Source organism: Dromiciops gliroides, chromosome 2 (genome assembly GCF_019393635.1).
Source record: "Dromiciops gliroides isolate mDroGli1 chromosome 2, mDroGli1.pri, whole genome shotgun sequence".
NCBI classification, from domain to species: Eukaryota; Metazoa; Chordata; class Mammalia; order Microbiotheria; family Microbiotheriidae; genus Dromiciops; species Dromiciops gliroides.
Window position 1 is genome coordinate 148,137,872 of NC_057862.1, and position 20,295 is coordinate 148,158,166.

General features: G+C 46.7%; 1 protein-coding gene across 1 annotated transcript; it reads right to left on the reverse strand.

Moving 5' to 3' along the window:
* Positions 1-14,061, reverse strand: OAZ2 (ornithine decarboxylase antizyme 2). The gene is given in 6 exon segments (XM_043987014.1): positions 1-1,267; positions 1,568-1,653; positions 2,538-2,713; positions 3,927-4,007; positions 4,009-4,084; positions 13,762-14,061. Coding segments are annotated over 6 exon segments (570 nt in total). The 5' UTR covers positions 13,782-14,061; the 3' UTR covers positions 1-1,136.
* Positions 14,062-20,295: the final 6,234 nt, after the last annotated feature.

The window sequence follows — 20,295 nt, forward strand, 5'->3', positions numbered from 1 at the left end:
CACAACTTTAAACCAGTTTATTGACACAGTAACACAACACACTCTTACCACCCCTCCCTCCCCAAAAGGACCAACCCAGTTAACCAGCTTGGATGGGTTAGACCAGCTCCCTGCTCGATGATTCCCTCCCTTCCTCCCCAAGGACAAGCTGTTAAGTGAAAACAAGGGTGCGGGCCACTTCTCTGCCACTTACTCCCCTCTACTTCCCACCTTTCCCAGACTGGGCAGGGCAGAGAACGACAGCCAAGCTCTGCTCTGGAGAATGGGGGTGGGAGGAGGGGGGCGGAGAAGTACCTCACTTCATCCCAAATATCACCCAGCCCCAAACAATAGTTTTTCCCTACTCCCAGGCCTTGAGTTGCTTTCTTAGCTCTCCAAGCCTAGGAAGGAAACACTGGGATCCCAGGCCAGCAGCCAGGAGTGGAAACCCCTGGTGCTGGCAAAAGAACTGAGTCAAGAAGCCTGGGCCCTACATGTAAGTCCTGGTGGTGGGAGGGAACTCGAATGCCCCTTTATCAGATGCAGTGGTGACACTGACCAGACTAAGCCTGCTTAACCAAAAGCTGTAGAGGGTCAAACACAGACTGGTGTTGCTTACTCCAAGGCAAAGGTATATACCATAGGAGAGGGGACCATAATGAAGTGTCATTTATTGAAAAAAAAACAAACTTAGCTACATATCTCAAGGGCTATATCAGGGGGCCGGGCCCCAAAAGTGATGGGCTACGAGCAAAGAAAGATACACCGATCTTTAAAACAAGAAAGAAAGACCAAAAGCAGGGGAACTAGAGCCTTAAGTGATGCCCACCAGCCTTCCCTGGGGCCTGCCCCCCGCTGCAGGCGATGCTCTCCCCTGGGCTAGGGCACACCACACAACGCAGTTTAAAAAGCTTCTAATGCCAGTTCATAAACATCTTCATTTACTATTGGTGATTACATGTGGATAATATGTTTATACTGTTTATGGAAAACACATTTCAATGAGCCAACTCCGAGAACACAATTAGGAGACCCTCACCTTGAGCCCTGCAGCGTCCTTCCCTTGGCAGCGTGGAGCCCCCTCCACCCCAGGGCTGCCCGACCCTCCCCTAGTCCCCTGCTGTGGCTCCTGGTCAAAGTGGCCTCCTCCATTGCATCTAGTCCTCGTCAGATGAGTTCTGGTCCAGGGGGTAAACCATGAACATCACGTCTGGTCTCGAGGGGACACAAGGATGGCCTGGACGCACGATCTCAAAGCCCAGAAAGCTGAAGGTCTTCAGAAGTGGAGCTGCAGGAGCAGAGCACGGAAGGCCCAGTGAGGGATGTACAAAGACTGGGAGCTCCTCTCCCATCTCCCTCCTCACCCCTACCCGGGCCCATACCAAAGGAAGACAACAGCAGTACTCCCCATGTTTTCCTGGTACAGCAAGCTAGAACACCCCCCCCCAGTCTTTCCCCGAGGGTTTCTAGGCCTGCCCAACAACAGCCAGAACCCTAATCTTCCCAGTTAGCCACCTCTCATCCCCAGCCCCCTTCATCTCTGAAGCTCATTGGGAATTAGGCCTTTGGACCCACTTTGGCTGCTCACCTCTGTCCTCCCGGCCCTTCCTGAAGCAGATGAAGACATAGTTCACTTTCATCTTCTCTTCAGCAAACTCCAGCAGTGCTAACAATCTGCAGTGGATGGGGCCCACAGGGAATTAGTCTTGGCCAAAGGACTAAAACTCCTAGGACCCACTAAGGCCTTTGAGTTTTCATCGTGGTGAGCTATGTAGCTTCTAGGGAAGGCCTCCTGTTTTAAGGCCCCTGAGGACTCTAAAGAAGCTCAGGTTCAGCTTCTGAAGTACATCAGGAAGGAAGGCCTGGGTTCAAATCTCACCTTTGTCTGACATGACATGAATGAATCTCAGTATTCTCGTCTTTAAAACAGGAATAATATCTACCTATTGGGTTGTTGTGAGGCTCAAATGAGATTATGTATAAAGTGCTTTAAGAGAGTGGAAAGCACTATATAAATGTTTACTATTAGTAAAGACTTGGTTGAGTCTTTATTGATAAATAAGAGCCCTTCATTTTGAAGTACAATCAGCATCTTGAGATGAAGTTCAGCAGACCCAGCTTGAGCATCTTAGGAGGAGGATCTGAGGCCACCAGGAGCCCTGCAAAGGTGTTTCTTAAAGAATTTAAGGGCTATGCAGAAAGCAACTCCCTGGGATTGTCTTGAATAATTTGGCTATCGCAGAACACTTAGCTACCCCAGCTCCAGTCCACTGGCTCTACCCAGTGTTCTGAGCAGTACTGTCAACTTATCACAGACCATTGCTCAGGGGATTTGGTTAATGTGACATGGATCTCCTTTAATTATAACCTACAATAAGGCCTATGTTACTGCCTAAAGATCTCTTCTAAAACAACACCAACAGCAAAGTTTTGGGAAGCTCAATACTGGGGGAAGAGCGGTAGCCTCAGACACACAGGTTTCCCTTGAACAACTAGTTACCACCTAAGCCGCAGCATCACTTCCAAGGAGCAGCAGGAAAGCCACTCACACTCCTTACCCTTCTTTGCTCCCATCGGCTAATAATCCATCTGGGATTTCCACAAACAGGCTCTGGCTGGACAGGACTGCATCCCAGGAAGAGACCTTCACCTCAGTGACCTCATACTGGAAGTGGACAATGTGAGGCTTCCCATCGTGCACTGGGAGGTCCTGGGTCACAGTGAGCTTCTCGTCCTAGAAGGGACATGAGGAAAGAGGGGAAGCTAGCTGCTATACTAGAGCCACAGTATCCTCGATCCTCTACAGGAAATTACAGAAAAGTCATCTTGGCCTAATCTTAAGTATAAGTTTGAAAGAAAAGCTATGGCCAATCCAAATCAAGCTGTTGCTCAATCCCTCAGTCTAGCCAATGGCTTCCCACTGGGGAGAATGAGAGAGAAACCTTTCAGGGAGCCTCCACAGCAGGACAGTGGGGCTACAGTAGCAGGCCTGGGCACCAGAGATAGATGCCTTGCATGAGGCTCACAGCAGACTGGGGCCTAGGATCCACTGGATTGCTAAAGAGAAGGTCCTAAGAATCGGCTAGCCTGTCCCTACTGAGACCACCTTTCTATCTTCCAATCCCATGCTCAGAAAATAGCCAAATGTAGCCCCATGCATGCTGAAGGTCACTGAACGAGGAAGCCAAGAGCTACATTTAGCTCTGTACCAAATTCTTGAAGATGGGAGGGTACTGAAGTAGGGATTTAAGCCCCAGAAAGGGGAAGGCTGTGGAGAGCAGATCTCACTACCAATCATATCCTTGCAATAGAAACACCAGAAAGTCCAAGGCAAACAGCAACAGAAAACTACAAGGTTCCCCCGGATTTGTGTCTGTTTTGGTTGACCTGGAGTTATTTGGCTTCTGAGCCTGTGGCCCCTACAGTCTGTCTGATCTGTCTCTCAGGAAATGCAGGTGGGCAAATTCCTAGAAGGGATCACACTCTCCCCTCCCCACCCAGTCCTTGATATTCCATTTCTAAAGTGGTAGCTAGTAAACACTGGCAAGATGGCATTGAGCACTGGGCCTCTGAGTAGGGCGTGCATAGGATTGCAAAGTGAACAAGGCTGCAAAAGGCCTTTAAGGGAGCCCATTTGATAGCCTCCCACTGTTTGGAGACCTCCTTACAACTTAACTGACCCAACACAAATTCACCCTAGCCCGAAGATCAATATTCCTATCTATGGCAGCCAGCATACTCAGTCTGGCCACCAACTACCAGGGAACTTAACTTCTTCCTTGCCTTGTTCAGCTCTAATGTCAAGAAACAGACATGGTAGATGTGGTTTCAGCCCTTAAAAGAATTTGGTAATTAACCTTGCTGATACCATAGGTGACAAGAGCACAGCAGAGTGTAAAGCAGTCCCCAGACCCAGCCCCAACTCACTTCCCCATGGACTCCCTTACCTTATATATTAGAGCTGAGAGAGAAGGATCCCTGCCGCCCCCTCGCCCACCGGGGATCTTCGACAGTGGGTGAGGGGCATCAGGAGCACCACAGAGGCCCTGGAACAATGTGCCTGCAGCACTGAAGCTGGGGACAGTTACTCAAAGGTAAAATATTACTGGAAGAGAGAAGAGATATGGAGAGAAATGAGGTTAGCTCAAAGATTTTTACTTGACACCCTAACCTACTATTGTCTGACCCCTGAAAATCTCTCTATACTTAAAATGTTGTCAAACTAAGCCATTGTCTTCATTGCTTCACCCCCTGGTTGCCAGCCCTTACTTCCGTTTTCTTGGAGGGGGCTGGGGGGGGGGGTGGACTTGAGGAAGCCAGCCTTCCTGTGAAGTAGAAGGGAGGCCCCAGGAAACCTGGAACACAGCCAAGGGAGACTGGCTGGAGATGCCTGACCAGAAGAGCTCACATCTCTGATAAACAAACATCTACAAATAGATTTCTCAAAGGGGCAGCCGGCTTTCAAGAGGAACTTGATCCTGCCTCTTGCATGGCAGAGACATAACTGAAGATGGCCAGCCCAGCATGCCTAAGAAAAAAGGGACTAACCCCCCCCCCATAAACACACACACAGGCACACACACAAGCCACAAAGACGAGGACAGTTCCCAACTAGGGTTAAGAGGAATATGGGATCATGAGAAAACAGGAACCAAGGCCATATGCCTAAGAAGAGCATGATTCATGATCAGGCCTCCTCAGGAGGTGCAAAAAGGGAGAAATCATTTGCCCAAATCACTCAGAAGCCCAAAAGCCAAATCAAAACTAAGAGCTGACCCCATAGCGTATCTGTTCCACACAAGGCATCTGGTGCATCACCAGTGTTCTGTACAGGGCCACCCTGGGTTTGCTTGATCTATCAAATTCTGGGTGAAAGGATTTAACAGTGGTGGGATGAAGGATGGCTGTGGTGCTGTGAGGGAGAGGGGAAGACAGGCTGCAGTCTAATAAAGGTTAAAATGAAGACTATGTACAGACAAATAAATGGTTCAATTAAAAGATGTAGTTCGGTAGAATGGAAACATCAGAAACTTGGAATCAGGAGACCTGGGTTCAAATCCTGACTCTGTAATGTCAGAGCTATGTGAGCATGGTTGTTACTTAACTCTGCTGCATTTTGATTTCCCCATTTGTAAAACAAGCTATTAATAAATACTTGCACCACCATCTACCTTAGAGGGTTATTATGAGGAAGTAGCTTTATAAACATTACAGCACAAGTTTGATGGGAGTTACTGAGGGTGGCTGAATAGGAAGGAATACTGCAGCAGGCCAGTTCACAGGCTTCTCAAAGCTAGAAAAGGGCTGGATGAGCCTATTTGAGTCTACCGATATCTCGTAGTGACACGTAGCAGGCACATCCAAGCCTCCTGATGAAATCAACCCACAATCGGCCCAGCTGCTTTCTTCACAGCCAGCTGGATGACTCCTTCAGTCAACAGGTTTCTCCTATACATATACCTGCCACCTGACCACAGGCCTGTGTGTCCCTAACACTCCTAAGCATGAAAGCCTCCAAGGGAAGCAGCTCTAGGAGAAGACTATGACATGGAAATGATAACCAATTCATGTGGATGAAGAAAGGCAGAGTTTCTCATAGTCCCTTCATGAGACAATCAGGCCATGCTCGGGAATGGTCCCTCACTCCCCAAATAACACAAGTTTGGGTGGAACCTCCAAGGAGTGAGTGGCTTTTTTTTTTCATTATCACTACCAGCTGAGCAACATCCCAACTCAGCCTGAGAAAATAGGGGAACCAATTCTAACAATACCAATTCTAACAATACATGCCAACCCAGGAGGTCCCAAGACTTTAAGAATCCAATTGTTGGGCAGAAGTACATCTGGGAAACTTAACTGGGAAAGGTACTAGACTGCCACATAACAATGAACATTTGCATCAGCTGCTCTCCAGGAAATCATCCTCCATTCAGGCCAAACCCCACGCCAGAACATAGCCCAACCTGCCCAGGCCAGAAGGGGCAAGCTACAGACTTCTCAAGAACATGGCTATTTTCTCTTGGGGTCACTGGGATATTGGGATTCCTTCCAGGCAGAGCCACTGTACTAAGGGGACGGAATAATAGAATAATTTTCCTGGTCTGGCAGGAAGAAATGAAGCCGCCTATTACAGCGGGCACAGAGCTGCATTTGGAATCAGAGGAGCTGGGCCACGTAACTAACCTGAGTCACTGGACCCATTGGCTTTGCCTGTAAAATGGCTGGACTAGATGACTTCTAAGAATCCCTTTACCTCTAAATCTATGACCCAAGTTAGGCTTTTCCCCAAAACAACGAATCCCCTCCATATGTGATCATTTGCCAGTCCTAAAAATCACCTCTCACTCAAACTAAAATACATGTCCTACTCTAGAGAGAGCAACATAGATTGGGGGGTATATTCAGATATTAAGACAGGTAACTTTTTTTTTCCCCGGGAGAGGCCCAGGATGATAGGGTTCTTTGTGGAATTTCAAGCTGGAAGGCATCTAATATCACAAAATCGCACCCCCTAACTTTACAGATGAAAAAATAAGAGGCCCAGAAAGGTAATGTGGAACTTGGCCAGATCCTACCCTCAAGAGACTTCTGAAAAATCTTTGAATAGGTAATCGATATCGACAGCATTAAATCTTTTTTTTTTTTCTTTTCTGCAGGGCAATGAGGGTTAAGTGACTTGCCCAGGGTCACACCGCTAGTAAGTGTCGAGTGTCTGAGGCTGGATTGGAACTCAGGTCCTCCTGAATCCATGGCCGGTGCTTTATCCACAGTGCCACCTAGCTGCCCCCAGCATTAAATCTTTAAAATTGGATGGGACCCCAAAGGTCAACTAAGCCAATCCCCTCATTTTACAGAGGAGTAAACTCAGACCAAAAGAATGATCCCATGGATCCTTTGGGTTCCCATCAAACAGAAGAAACCCTCTTCTCCTAGCCAACCTGAATAACATGGGTCCCACCAACTCACAGGCTCAGTCACCAGTCAGTCTGGTTCTCTGTGTTTGGAAGTTTGATTTGCAAATGATGGTAACAATAGAGCCAGTAGAAGAATGAACCTCTTTCCATTAAATGGTCCCTTTGTCTTCATGGAAAAAAACTCAAAGTGTATCCTTTTTTTTTTTTTTTTTTGGCGGGGCAATGAGGGTTAAATGACTTGCCCAGGATCACACAGCTAGTAAATGTCAAGTATCTGAGGCTGGATTTGAACTCAGGTCCTCCTGAATCCAGCGTCAGTGCTTAATCCACTGTGCCACCTAGCTGCCCCAAAGTCTATCCTTTAATCTAGCACCAATCTGTGAGGTGAAGTTTAGTTTCATGATTTCTCTTCAAATAAACACATTTATACCAAGATAACAAGTCATTTAGTTCACTTCTCTTACTGCAACTTGAAGATGGCTGAGAACTATCCTGGAGATTCTTCACTCCTCCCCCACACAGTCTACATAAGCTTCAGAGATCTCTCCAGAAAGCCAACCTGGAAAAAAACATTTCAGGCCCCCACACCAAAGCCACTTCCAGTTTCCTAGAAGAAACAGCTATGTTTTCTGAATAAACTACAAAATGAAGAATCACAATCAATAATCATATTATCTATCTGTGGTTCCCCCCACCACCATGAATTGCTTGTCTTTCAAAAATAATTTTCATTTCTAAAACAGACTTGTGTTATAATTAAACTCAGTAGCAGAACAGAAATTTAAGGTCATGAAAGCACCCCACAGTCCTTTTTTTCTGCCATAATTAACTAGAGTGTTCCAAAGATAGTTGTGGAAAAAAATACCACGTCACCCAATCCCACCATAAACAGTGAATCCAATATGGACAAGAGAGACTTCTGTATCATAAGTTGTGGTTCCTGAATACAGGAATGCTGCCCATCACAGAACCCATACCTGGTTAAATTTCACATGTGTTGAGTCCTGCTTCTAATTGGCCTAAAGTTCAGCCTCTTCCAATTCCCACTTACATCCTGCTTGCACCACAGGGCAGAAAAGATCAGGGACGTTAAAGGCCAAATTTATCAGCCAAAACAAACCCCTAGCTGAGCCCGCCCTGTTTTTGGAGGCACCATTAGACAAAACAAAATGCCTCTGGAAATGGGTGTCCAGAACTCAACCTGTCAACCTGGAAGGAAATTGGGAGATGATGGCCCATTGGTTACCAGTCTTTTATTTTCCCCAGTTACAGTTTACTATATCCTGAGAATTATTCCTTGGGAATGCTATTCTGATACCACATCCTGGCAGCTTTTATTCAAAGTGTGTCTGCACAGTCCTCTGAGCCCAAGTTAGGCTTTTTTATAGCCTAGCTACAGAAACTGACCTTATTTAATGCATTCCTGGGGAAAGTCATATATAAATTGTATTTGTGCAATTCACATTGTGTTGTATTTCAAATGCTCTAAGAGTTTGCTATTCAAACACTGCCACACAGTGACTCACTCTTAATAAAATAGAGTCCTTTGTTATGTGAAAGATCACCCCCTAAATTTATTTTATGTCAGTCTAAATTTTTATATTTCAGTTTTGTTCAAAGCAAGGAGTACCCACATATAAGCCATAAACAACAATGTTGGTGTGGCAGCATCCTGGTATGGAATTCATTATAGAGCTAACTTCTATTCAGTCATCTCAAAAGGGTACACTACTCAATTCCCAATGTCCAGTGAGTTGCTCTTTACTGTTCCACATTTGGAACTTTATTTGTCTTGGGTAAAGAAGTACCTGTTCTTTTGATGTTCCCGTGGCCTGCCACTGGAGGGTTGATGACCCTGACAGTCAGGTGCCATGTCAAATGGGAAAAAGGAATACATCATCATTCCTGGCATTGTTCATTCTCCCTCCAAAATCTCTTGGGTGTGTTTCCAGCACACCTATATCCCTGAGCTCTATCACAGTGCCTCACTCACCCTCATGTTCCAAGGTTCCCTTTATTTAGGCTACTTTTACACAGGCAGGGTTGCCTCCTCCAATCACTGGTCCTGGGACAAGAGTAAGGATAAACATATCTAAGGCTGCCACGCAGTCCAGCAAAGAGTAACAGAAAAGGGGAAAGATGGAGTATGTGACTGCTGCTACTGCTAGGAAAGGGGCACCACAATTAAATTGCTTTTTGCCAATTTCCCTTGCAAATGAGAAAGGGTCCTTGGGCAGAAGCCAACCATAAGTCATTTCACCAAAGCTACTCTGTTCCAAAGAAGCCTGCATGCTAAGTGCTGTTGTGGAGGAAAAATATGACATCACTCCCAGAATCACAGCTCCAGAGCAAAACTCGTGTTTGGTTCTCTGTGTGAAATATATTTGCGGTGACAGCTAAAGAAAGATTTGTGTGCATCACTATACTAGCCCTTGCTCCTGAGAAGGGTTATTTCCCTGAGGAAAGAAATGTACCTTATTGAAGCTGTTTACTATTCTCCATCTTCTGTAGAAGGTGGTCACAAATATTGCCAAAGGAAATAGCAGGTACTTAAGTAATTATGACCCCAAAGAGGAACTTGCTTTTACAATTAAGAGACACTGACAGCCTGATTCTACCTCTGGTTTACTGTGACACAAGCAACACAAGCTCTTGGCCCCTGCCTCCTTCCCCAGGTCCCTGGATGGAATTACTTCATTGTTTACATAGCACCAAAGGCCTAGAAGATTTTTTTTTTAAGGGCAGCTAGATTTCATACAAAGCCTTTTATCATTCTGTTGCTAAAAGAAAATTATACCTGGCCCATTCCTACGTATTCACATTTCACATCCACCTACTTAAAAAATTTCTGGTCTACACCTTTCAACAAGATTTCAGAACCTTTTGAACCATGGAACTAACCTCAAAGCAGTTTAAGAAGGTATGGATTACTATTGTTGTTTTTTTTAAAGAAATACCAATTAATCCTATCTACCCCACCCCCATCCCACTCCCCTTTATATATTATTACTGAGCAGCTCTCAGAAGCTAAATTTGGATTCACTGGCAGAGTGGGAAATGCTATTAATAACTCACACAGTTTTCTGAAGTGCACCTCCAATTTGGGGGGCTTCTTGACAGTTCCAGGATTGAATCTCTTTAACCTTGAAGGCAGACACTAGAAGAGCAAAGGTTCTGCTTCCAACAAGGTCGCAGTGTCAGGGAAAAAAAGGGGGAAACTTCCCTTTTTTTCAGAAGGCAGAAATTCTATTTCCCAGGAAGCCATTCAAGTGAAGATGTTTGTCAGGCAATTGATTTGGTCCTATCCCTCCCCCAAAGACCACACAAAACAATTTAACAGGGTTCCTGCCAGGACAAGGCTTCATTGTACAGATGGAGAAACTTGGGACCTTTTACACCCAAATCACAACTAGTCTCTTCATTCACTCACCCTGCATGATAAATGTAGCTGTCACTGAACCAAGTTCACACCATCTACCAGATACCACCAAGTCCTCTACAGTCAAGAAGGACCCCAAACCTGGTGCAACAACAAATTTGCTCAAGTTTAAATTACATCCAGAAAGCACAAACTAGGTGGTTAGTAAATTTTTGTTGGATTCTGTTATGTCTCTTCCCCTGTAAGGACAGGAATTCTGACGTTTCATAAGCACCAATCAGGCAGGAAAGGAAAAGGAAAAGTCTTGTTTTCAAAACACAACACAGGCTGCCCTGCAACTTCTTCCAGGAAACCTAACCTCCACCTCCTGGGTTTTTCATAGGGGCCAGGGCAGCCAGAAATCCCATCCCTCCCCACCCCCAATGGGAGTTCAACTCCCAGCCAGTGCTCTCAGTAGATACCAAACACCAAGAACACTGACTGGGAAGAATATCCGGCTCTTATCAGAATTCCTCATTTGTACTCTGTCAGGATTCCTTTGAGAAAGAAAGGGGAGGGCTAGGGAAGACTTGGAGAAAAGCTACAGAAATATGTGTCATAATTCAGGGCGAGATACCCTTTTCTCACACACACACCCCTAACTCCTAGGCAACAGTGGGTGAGCCTAATCTAAGCCTAGGCTCTTATTCAGCTCCTTTCATCCATCCAGCCTCAGATAACAAATACTGTCAGCACACAGCATCGGTCAACACTTTGCCACATAGAATCACCAAACTATATAGCTGGAAGGGTCTTTAAATATAATCTGGTCCTATCTTCTCTGACTGCTGAAGCACCTGAGGCAGCAGAAAGCTAATTTGCCCAAGGGGGTCACAAAAGTAGTGACAGAACACTGGGTGTGGACCTTAGTCTGTGGTACCTCCTCACATAATGCTTCCCAAAGCCCCTTTATTCCTACAGGTCTCCCATTGGGAAAGTACCATCTTTCAGCAGCCTGGAGTTAGCTACGGGCCCCAAAAGGCCACAGAACCTCCCAGCCTCCACTAAAACCACTGCCTTAAACACCGATGGTTCTACATATACGAAAGCTGACCAGCCAAGTCCTAAATGGGACTTTAGGACCTTGTAGGTTCCCCCACTTCCTTCCATCTCTGGAGGAGATACTATTTGGCCTTTTGCTTCTTTCACACTGACACACCAACTCAGCCTCCACCATCCTTTAGAAGTATCCTGGGTCCTCAGAGCCTTGCAGGGTTCCCCTACTTCCTTCATCCCTAGAAGGGACCCCCCCACACACTTTTCACCTTTTGCTTCTCTCACACTAATAGACCAACTCAGCCCCTACCATCCTTTAGAGAGGTGTATGTAGCAGGTCCTTAATGGCCATCAAGTCTCCTATTGGCCTTTCTGAGAATAGGGATGAAGAGATGAAAGCCAAACAGGGATGGATAAAGAGAGGTCAGAAAAAAACTGAAGAACAAAACAAGGAGGCTAGAGGCAGCTGATGGGACACACTGGTCTGAAAACCAACCAGGAAATGTCGAGCTTTTGTTTCTTCAGGTGGCAAGGAAATGAGTGGGAGTGGGCTAGGCTGGGAGGCTGAATGAAAAGGGAAAAGGTAGCTAAGAAAGCTTTTGCATATCATTCTGAAAAAGAATTAGAAGGAACAAATAAGTCCTGAGCAAGAAGGAAGGACCCTTATATAGTGTAGGGGACTCGCTGCAGGTGAAGCAACCTAAAATAAAACAGGAACAAAAGGCTGGCAAAGGGTGAGCAAAGGGTTGAGACCAACTAAGAAGTTTGGGGGATCAGACTAAAGTGGTAGGAAATGGGAAATAGGGGCAGTTTGGCTATGGGAAGATTACAACCAGTTTGGGTAGAGAACAGATTCAGTTTGAGGAAGGGCTTAGGTAGGTAAATCAAGGCCTGATTTAAATGAAGAAGTCTAGTTTGGGAGATGAGCGGCTAATGTAAAATGGGCTATGGGGGACTGAATCAGTTTGTGGGAGAATAAAGCCCAGTTAAAAGCTTGAGTTTTGAGGCCTATTCTAGAGGCAGACTGGCAAAGTACAAGTTTGATTTTGGCTGGAAAGTGCCAAGTTTGGGGATGCAACAGGAATCCTTTAAGGGAACAGACTGGAGCACAGATGGTAAATGGGACGAGTTTAGTGTGGAGAGAGGCCACCAGGGTCCGGTTTGTGTAGAACTCCGGAGCTATGACCTAGGATGGGCAGGAACCAAATAATCTGGTCTGTTTGGGGACTAATTTTAAGAACACTGTTATACCTGTGAGGGAGAGGGTCAGGGAGAAACAGGAGAGTAAATTAGGGAGCCTAATTTAGGTAGAAGCTAGAAACCAGGTTTGGGGAAAGAATGGCACATGGCTTTAGGAGAATTAGAATTGGTTTAGTGAGAAAAGTAGTATCCAATTTAAAAAAGCAGAATGGGGCAGGACATAAAGAGTTTTTAAGAGAACCTTGTTTGAAGGGACCCAGTATTTGGAGAGAGGAGAACATTAGGTAGGTCCTGATTGGAAGGCAAGTATAGCTAGGATTAAGTTTTAAGGAAAAGAGCTGTAGGTAGGGGCATCATATGTAAAGAGGAGAGTTGGACAATAGAAATGAAAACGCTCAGTGTAAGAACGGTTGGTCTCAGAAAAGGCAACAGCTTGGGAGAAGGAATGGGGGAGCAAGACAGGGCCTAGTTCACATGAAAGAATGAATGGGTAAAATGAGATCCAATGTTAAAAGCTAGGGAAGGAATCTAGTTTAGAGGGAGGAGAGATATAGGGCACGACAGACGGAAGAAGAAAATACAAGGACAGAACCAACTTTGAGGGGGGTCGAATTTAGGGAGAGGAAAGGAGAACCAAGGCCTAGTTAGGGCCTTGTTTGGCGTTTTCCGTGTGTGTGTGTGTGTGTGTGTGTGTGTGTGTGTGTGTGTGTGTGTTTTCGGGGGGAGGGGAAGGGAGGTAGGGATGGGGACCTGTTAGAGGCAGGAAAGGATAGAGCTGTGTCGCCTTTAAGGGAAGGATGGAACTAATTGGGGTGGGGGGTAGAGTTTAGGGGAAAAGGCATAAATAAGGGATGAGAATAGCTTTAGAATGGGAAAGGGGAAGAGTGGGAACCTTTGGTGGGGGATGGGGCCTGGTTTTGGGGGGAGGGGAGAATGGGGCCCAATTTAATGGTGAGGAATAAACGGGATGTGCCTAGTTGAGAGGGATGATGCCTAATTGGGGAAGGAGTGAGATGAGCCAGGTCCCGGGTGACCCACGGAGGAAGGAGCCGGGTTAGAGGTTTACGAGGGAGAGATCCAGTTGGGGGAAGGGAAATGGATGGGGCCGATTTGCAGGAGGAGGGGGGAGGAGGGAGAAGGAAGGGGGGAGGGGGAGGGATAGGGCCTGGTCGGAGGGGAGGGGAGGGAAAGGGACAGGGCCGTCTCGGGGCTGCAAGGACTTAGGGGGCGGGGAGCCGGGGCCAGGCCCGTTACCTGTCCTGGGTGTTTATCATCCTCGGCTGCTATGCTCAGGGTGGGAGGAGGAGGTGGCGCCGATGTAGCCGCCGCTGCCGATGCCGCCGCCGCCGCTGCCGCCGCCGCCGCTGCCACTGCCGCTGGGAGGGGGTGAGTGGGTGGAGGAATAGGTAGATGAGAGAGAGTGGGTCAGGCGCGGGGCCAGTCACTGCGGGCTAAAGTCCCTTTAGGGGCCTCGGGCCGAAAGACTCCTGCTACCTCAGCGAGTGCCTCCCTCCAACTGACCCTCCCCGGCCGCCACCGCCACCACCGCCGCTGCTGCAACCGCCCCGCCCCCGAGCCTCCTAATCTGCATAGCCCCACCCCCGCTCCCGCCGCGCGGTGTCCTGGGAAACTGGGGCCCCACAACAAAGGGCAAAGCACCGCCCCTCCTGCGCGCAGGCGCAGCAGGGATCGGCGGATCGGGGCTTCCCCCCCTTGACGCGCTGGTGGCGTACCTCAGCTTTGGGTCCGTAGAGGCCCGAAGGAGGTGATGTATTTTTGTTTCTGTTTCTGTTTCTCTTTCCTGAGGGAACTGTAGGCACCACCCCCATCGCCACCACACCCGGGCTTTACGTAGAGTTCTGGGGGTCAGCCAGCTGCGGATGGAAGGACCGTCTGACCAAACTGAGCCACAGGAGCCCGACGCGAATCCTCCTCCCCGCCCCGGCTCCCCGCGACACAGTCCTGGGCGTGCCCCCGAATGTTCGCGCCGGGAGGTCATCCAGCCACCCATCCCTCTGTACGAACGAGGAAACTGAGGCCCACAGAGACTTGACTTGTTCAGGTTCCTTCGGGTTAATAAGTAGCCAAGCTAGGATTCGAACCCAGGCCACCCAGGCCTTCTGACCTCCAGTCCACTCCAGGTCATAATCATTGCCCCTCACAAGTCGCTCCAAATCAGTCGCTTCACTTCCTAATCCCTCCCCATCAGTCCCCACCACCGACAACTCTAAATCACAATTACCCCCCCAACAATTGTCCGAAGTCACAATTGCCTTGGATTAAAAGTCACAGACTATCATAATCACCCCGTGTCATAACTGTCCGAGGTCACTATTACTGCCTTTCACAAACAATCTAAGGTTTTTTAATTGGGGGGGGGGGATATGGGGAGAGGTGGAAATGGTTAGAGGTGCCTACCCAGGCTTTTCATAGGGTTGAAGAGCCCTCATCCTTTGCCCTTTGCGCAGAGGACCAGTGACATCGGAGGGTGAGGTCTGAGTTCTGAGTGAACTGGATGGAAGGGAGGCAGAGTAGCACAAAGTTGTCAGCCTCACTCTCTCTTCCAGAGTCATTGAAGTCCAGTGGCAAGACAAAAGTGTCAGTGGCCCATAATGCACTGGATGACCGTGGCATGTTGGGTGTCTGACCAAGCTCTAAGCACAGGGCCTGTTTGAGCAATTGGAACACATTGTTCTCATCTTCCCATTCCACTGGGGAAGTCTTCACATGCTTGGGATAGACTATGTCCCCCTAACTCATCAAGAGGTTTGCTGCTGGTCAGTCACCCTCGTCCTGGTTTAGCCAATCTGCCAACCATTTACCAGGGAGTGGCTGCTGTGCCTGCTACAGCTTCTTGGAGAGGTGGGTGCAGGTGGACCCTAAAGGTGGATGAGCCGCCCTGAAAAGCAAGCCCTCACACCACTGCTGCTAATCCTCCCTGAACACCCCATACACTCCAGCTAAAGCAGTAAATACCAGAGTATTAGTAAAGTTTATAGAGTAGGGTAGGGCAGGGCTTGGCTCATCCAAAACACTGGGCTCTCTCAAAAATTATTTCCAGCTTCCCTTCTAACCTGCCCCAGCCTGCACTTCAAAGTTCAAACTTGCTGAGTTGTCAGAGATGAACTTTATATCAGGATGGTGAAGCTGGTTGGTTGGACCCTTGAGTCTGTCAGTGTTGCTCATTGGAAATAGTGTGGTGTGGAAAAGCACTAAATTTGGAGGCAGAAGACTTGGGTTCAGATCTCAGTTCTCTGCTACTTTCTACCTCACTAAAAATCACTTCAACCTTCTGTGCCTTGGTTTGCCCAATTGTAATATGACAGGGATAAACAGTATTGTAGCAAATAGCAAGTTGGCTTTGGAGTAAAGAAGACCAAGGTTCAAGTGTTGCCTCTGACTCATACTATCTAACCCTATATAATCTTCAGTCAGCTCCCTAAGGCTATAAAGTGCTGAGTCTACACTAGTGGAGGGAGTTTCCACACAAGGAGGTCCTCACATTTTACGTGGATGAAGTCACAGGTGTGGACAAAATGGAAAAAAAATGAAGAGAATTAGAGGACCTCCCTTCTTGTGACCTTCTAAGTCCTGGGCATCCAACCCCCTGAGCCTGAATGACCTCAAAGGTACATGGTAAAGTATCTCTACCATGACTAAGAAAGTAACTCACCGATCTCAAGAACTCAATCTCTGTGTTTTGGGGAAAGTCTGCAAGCCCATAACTAAGAAAGTAACTCACCAACATCAAGAACTCAAATCTCTGTGTTTTCAGGCACACTGATCAAGAAACATTTATTAGGAACTTAACTATGAGAGATACAGAAGCCATTTGAGATGATCTCTCCCTTCAAAAGAAGATACTTCCTCCTGTGAAGCAATTAAGAAACAATACAAGACTGTATATATTGCAAAATTATCATATATAAGTGTTGTAAAAGATTTGGCAGGTTCCCAGTCTCTTGCCAGAGATAGGACGGAGACATTTCAATGTAATTCTTTTCTGGGTAAAAATGGAACCCAAGAAATGGGAAAAATCAAGGGTACCCAAGGGCCAAGGAAGTCACTGGATGTTGCTTAGAGTAGCAGACCATTTGACTTTTTCCCCACAGTCTAAGTCTATGTCTAGACAATTTGAAGCCTATATAAGTGACTACCTATGATTCTGGCCTTAGGGGAGTAGGGAAGTCAGTTGCCAAAGAAGAGAGGGACTAGAGACTCTTATGCACTTCTCAGGACCCTCCCTAAGAGGGACACAAGTGGTCTAGAGCAAAGCTTCTTAAACTGTGAGTTAGGACCCCATATGGGTCAAGGAAGTGAATGAATGTGGGGGTGGTGAAAAATTTGGCAACAGTAAAAGGTTATGTATACCTATTTTATATACCTATTATACCCGGGGTCTTGTAAGAATTTCTCAGATGAAAAGGGGTCTCGAGTGGAAACAGTTTAAGAAGCCCTGGTCTAGAATCCCTCCTTTTGCCACCTAGAAAGTAATTAGCTAGCTGCCTCAAGGTTCAGCTCTAATCCCTCAGCTTACTCCCTTTGATGGAAGCGGGTTAGGAAGTAGCCTGGCTTTCAGAAGTGGCCAGATTCCCGGGGAACCCCACCCCCAGGCGAGTAGGACGGGAAGTGCCCTTAGGGTTGTGGGGCAGGAAGCCCTGGAATTGAGAGTATATATTTTTGGGGTAAAGGAGAAGGTGTTCCGGTTCAGGCTAGACCATTATTTCAGTCCAAAAGGAAAAACAAAAGCTGTGGTTCCCACCAGTCTCCCAGGCCTAGGAAGCTGAAAAGTATGCTGGAGATTCCTTTGTGTTCTCTTGAGAATAGTGTTTCCCATTCATGAGCCAGCCCCTTCCCCTCCCACCAAGTTGGTTGTCTCGGGAAAAGAGAGATGAGAACTCAGTACTCTGAGGCTCTTGTCTCAGTTTTGCTGCTGTTGCAGCCTTAGGTCTAGTTCCTTCCCCTCACTCAAGGCCTAGGATTCCCTGACTTTGATCCTGCGAGCAACGAAGCAGTCATCCTTCCCCTATCTATAGATTCTCAAGGGGGGGGGGATGGGAAAATATATGTAGGGAAGAAATGAGGAAGAAAGGAAGGTGCCAGCTGCAAAGAATGGAGTGCACAGAATCCAAGAAACCGACGTGAAACTGACTAAAGTTTGAACTTCCAGAGCCCTAAGATGGAAGGAAGGGAGGACAATCCATGAGAACGGTCATCCAGAAGGGTAGCCAAGAGGTAGGGCTAGCAGGCCGGGAGTGGAGGGGAGCCAACAGTCAAAGCCCATTCTCCTCCCAAAACTGGTCCAGAACAGTCGGCCCGGTGCCCACTCTCTGATCTGCCGCATTGTTCTTCGTTTCCTCCTCTGGCAAGAGTTGGAGGAGGGAGGGGAAGTCATAGAAAGAGAGGGGCAGAAGTGGGTGGGGCGGAGCCTGGACATCAGTGTGGATTGTGGGGGAGGAGCCCAGGAGTCATTCCCACGACCTACTGCCCTTCCTGCTGCCCCAGGGCCATTATGGAAAGAGCTCTCAGAAACATCCGTCCAAGGTATGTGTGTGTTTTATGATGTGCTCGTTCTGGATTGACTGCAGAGATGAAGCTAAAACCTTTTGGAGAATGGTGTCTAGGCTGCTCTCCCACTGAACTTCATCACCTGCTCCATCCCCTAATACCTCAAACTGTAGGGCACCAGGAATAATCCACACCAGCTATATAGCCAGGAGAGAGGCCATTGGTGCTATCTCTTTGGGCTAGTTCCCAAGAGGTTTAAATGAAAATCATAGGAGTAGAGCTGGGAAGGGCCTTTGAGATCTGTATCAGGTGTTCACTGGTGAAGAAGTTGAGGCCCAGAGATGTGAAATGACCTTCCCAATATCACACAGTAATCAATTCAAACCCAGGCCCTCAGGCTCCAAATTATATCATGCCGCCATAGCCAGTAGGATTGATTCTAAGCTGACCAAATCTACTTCATTGACCAGGAGTCTTCTAATATCAGAAATGTTTATAACTATGAGATCTGTTTGCTAACATGATGCTTAGCTTTCTTTTAAGTGGGCAAAATTATTATCCCAGTTTTGTTTTTCTTTTAAGTGAGGCAATTGGGGTTAAGTGACTTGCCCAGGGTCACACAACTAGTAAGTGTTAAGTGTCTGGGGCCGGATTTGAACTCAGGCACTCCTGACTCCAGGGCCGGTGCTCTATCCACTGCGCCATCTAGCTGCCCCTATTATCCCAGTTTTGCAAATTGGAGCAAGGTTGTGACTTGTCCAAGGTCCCATGGGGGTTGGGGGGGGGGAGGCATTTGTGGCTAAGTGACTTGCCCAGGGTCACACAGCTACTAACTGTTTCAAGTGTCTGAGGTCACATTTGAACTCAGGTCATCCTCACTCCAAAGGTGGTACTCTAGGGGCAGCTAGGTGGTGCAGTGGATAAAAGCACCGACCCTGGAGTCAGGAGTACCTGAGTTCAAATCCGGCCTCAGACACTTAACACTTACTAGCTGTGTGACCTTGGGCAAGTCACTTAACCCCAGTTGCCTCACTAAAAAAAAAAAAAAAAGGTGGTACTCTGTCTACTGTGCCACCTAGCTGCCTCCAATTCAGAGGTTCTTAACCAGGACTTCACAAAACCTCAAGAAGTCTGCATATTTCAGGAAGTTTATGAACTTAGATGGGAAAATAATTACATCTTTACTTTTACAAATCTCTTACTGAAATTTAGCATTTCCTAAAGTTATGAATTTAAAAAAAAATCTAAGATGGGGACCATCACACAAAAAAAGGTAAGAATCCCTATAGTAAGTGGCAAAGGAAAGACTAGAGCCTAGCTCTCTTTCTTCAGTTCACCATACAGAATTATAAATATGCATAGTTAGCAGTTCTAGCTGAGTCTCACTCTAATCTATGCTCTCAGTTGAAGGTATCTAGGACTTATCTTCGGTAGGATCTTTCTCAGTCTGACCAAATTCCCTCTTCCGTCAATCCCAACCAAAAGACATCTTGCCCACCTCTAAACTCATTTTTGCAGCACTATTAATATTTATTGTATCACATATGCCTTGCATATAACTGGATCTTAATAAATATTTGTTGAATATCATCCTTTTAATCCAGTACCTATTTGAGACAGAATTTCCTCATTTGTAAAATGAGGAATTGAACTAGGAGGCCTCTGAGATTCCTTTCAGCTCCAAATCAGGGTCATACCACAAATCCTACTCTGATGCCACATGGTGACATGGAGGTGATCCTGAGTTCTCAAAGGTTATGCCTACAGAGCACAAGCTCTCTCAAGACTCTACCCTATTAGCAAGGTCTTTAGTATGGTCCTAACACTGGATAGTTTGTACTTTCTGAGGCAATTGTGGCAAATTTGGCCACTATGTGGTGAATTCTTTGACCTTGGCAACAGAGAAAAGAGAAAGTGACCCTTAGAGTCTACAACCCTTTTTTACTTCCACAATGACAATAGTAAGTGAAGTCTTGAGAGCATCAGAATCATAATTTTTAGTCTATAAGCATTAATTGTTGGTACTCTACATGTAAGATCTTTGTATTATTGGTCTACGTGCCACTAGATGAACTAAAACTTGTAAATAGTAACCAACTCATTATAAATGAAACCAGAAGATATAAAGAAGTTACAGCTAACTGAAAGAATGGCTCACAAGGTTTTGTTTGTTTGTTTGTTTGTTTTTTTGGCGTGGCAGTTGGGGTTATATGACTTGCCCAGAGTCACACAACTAGTAAGTATCAAGTGTCTGAGGCTAGATTTGAACTCAGGTCCTCC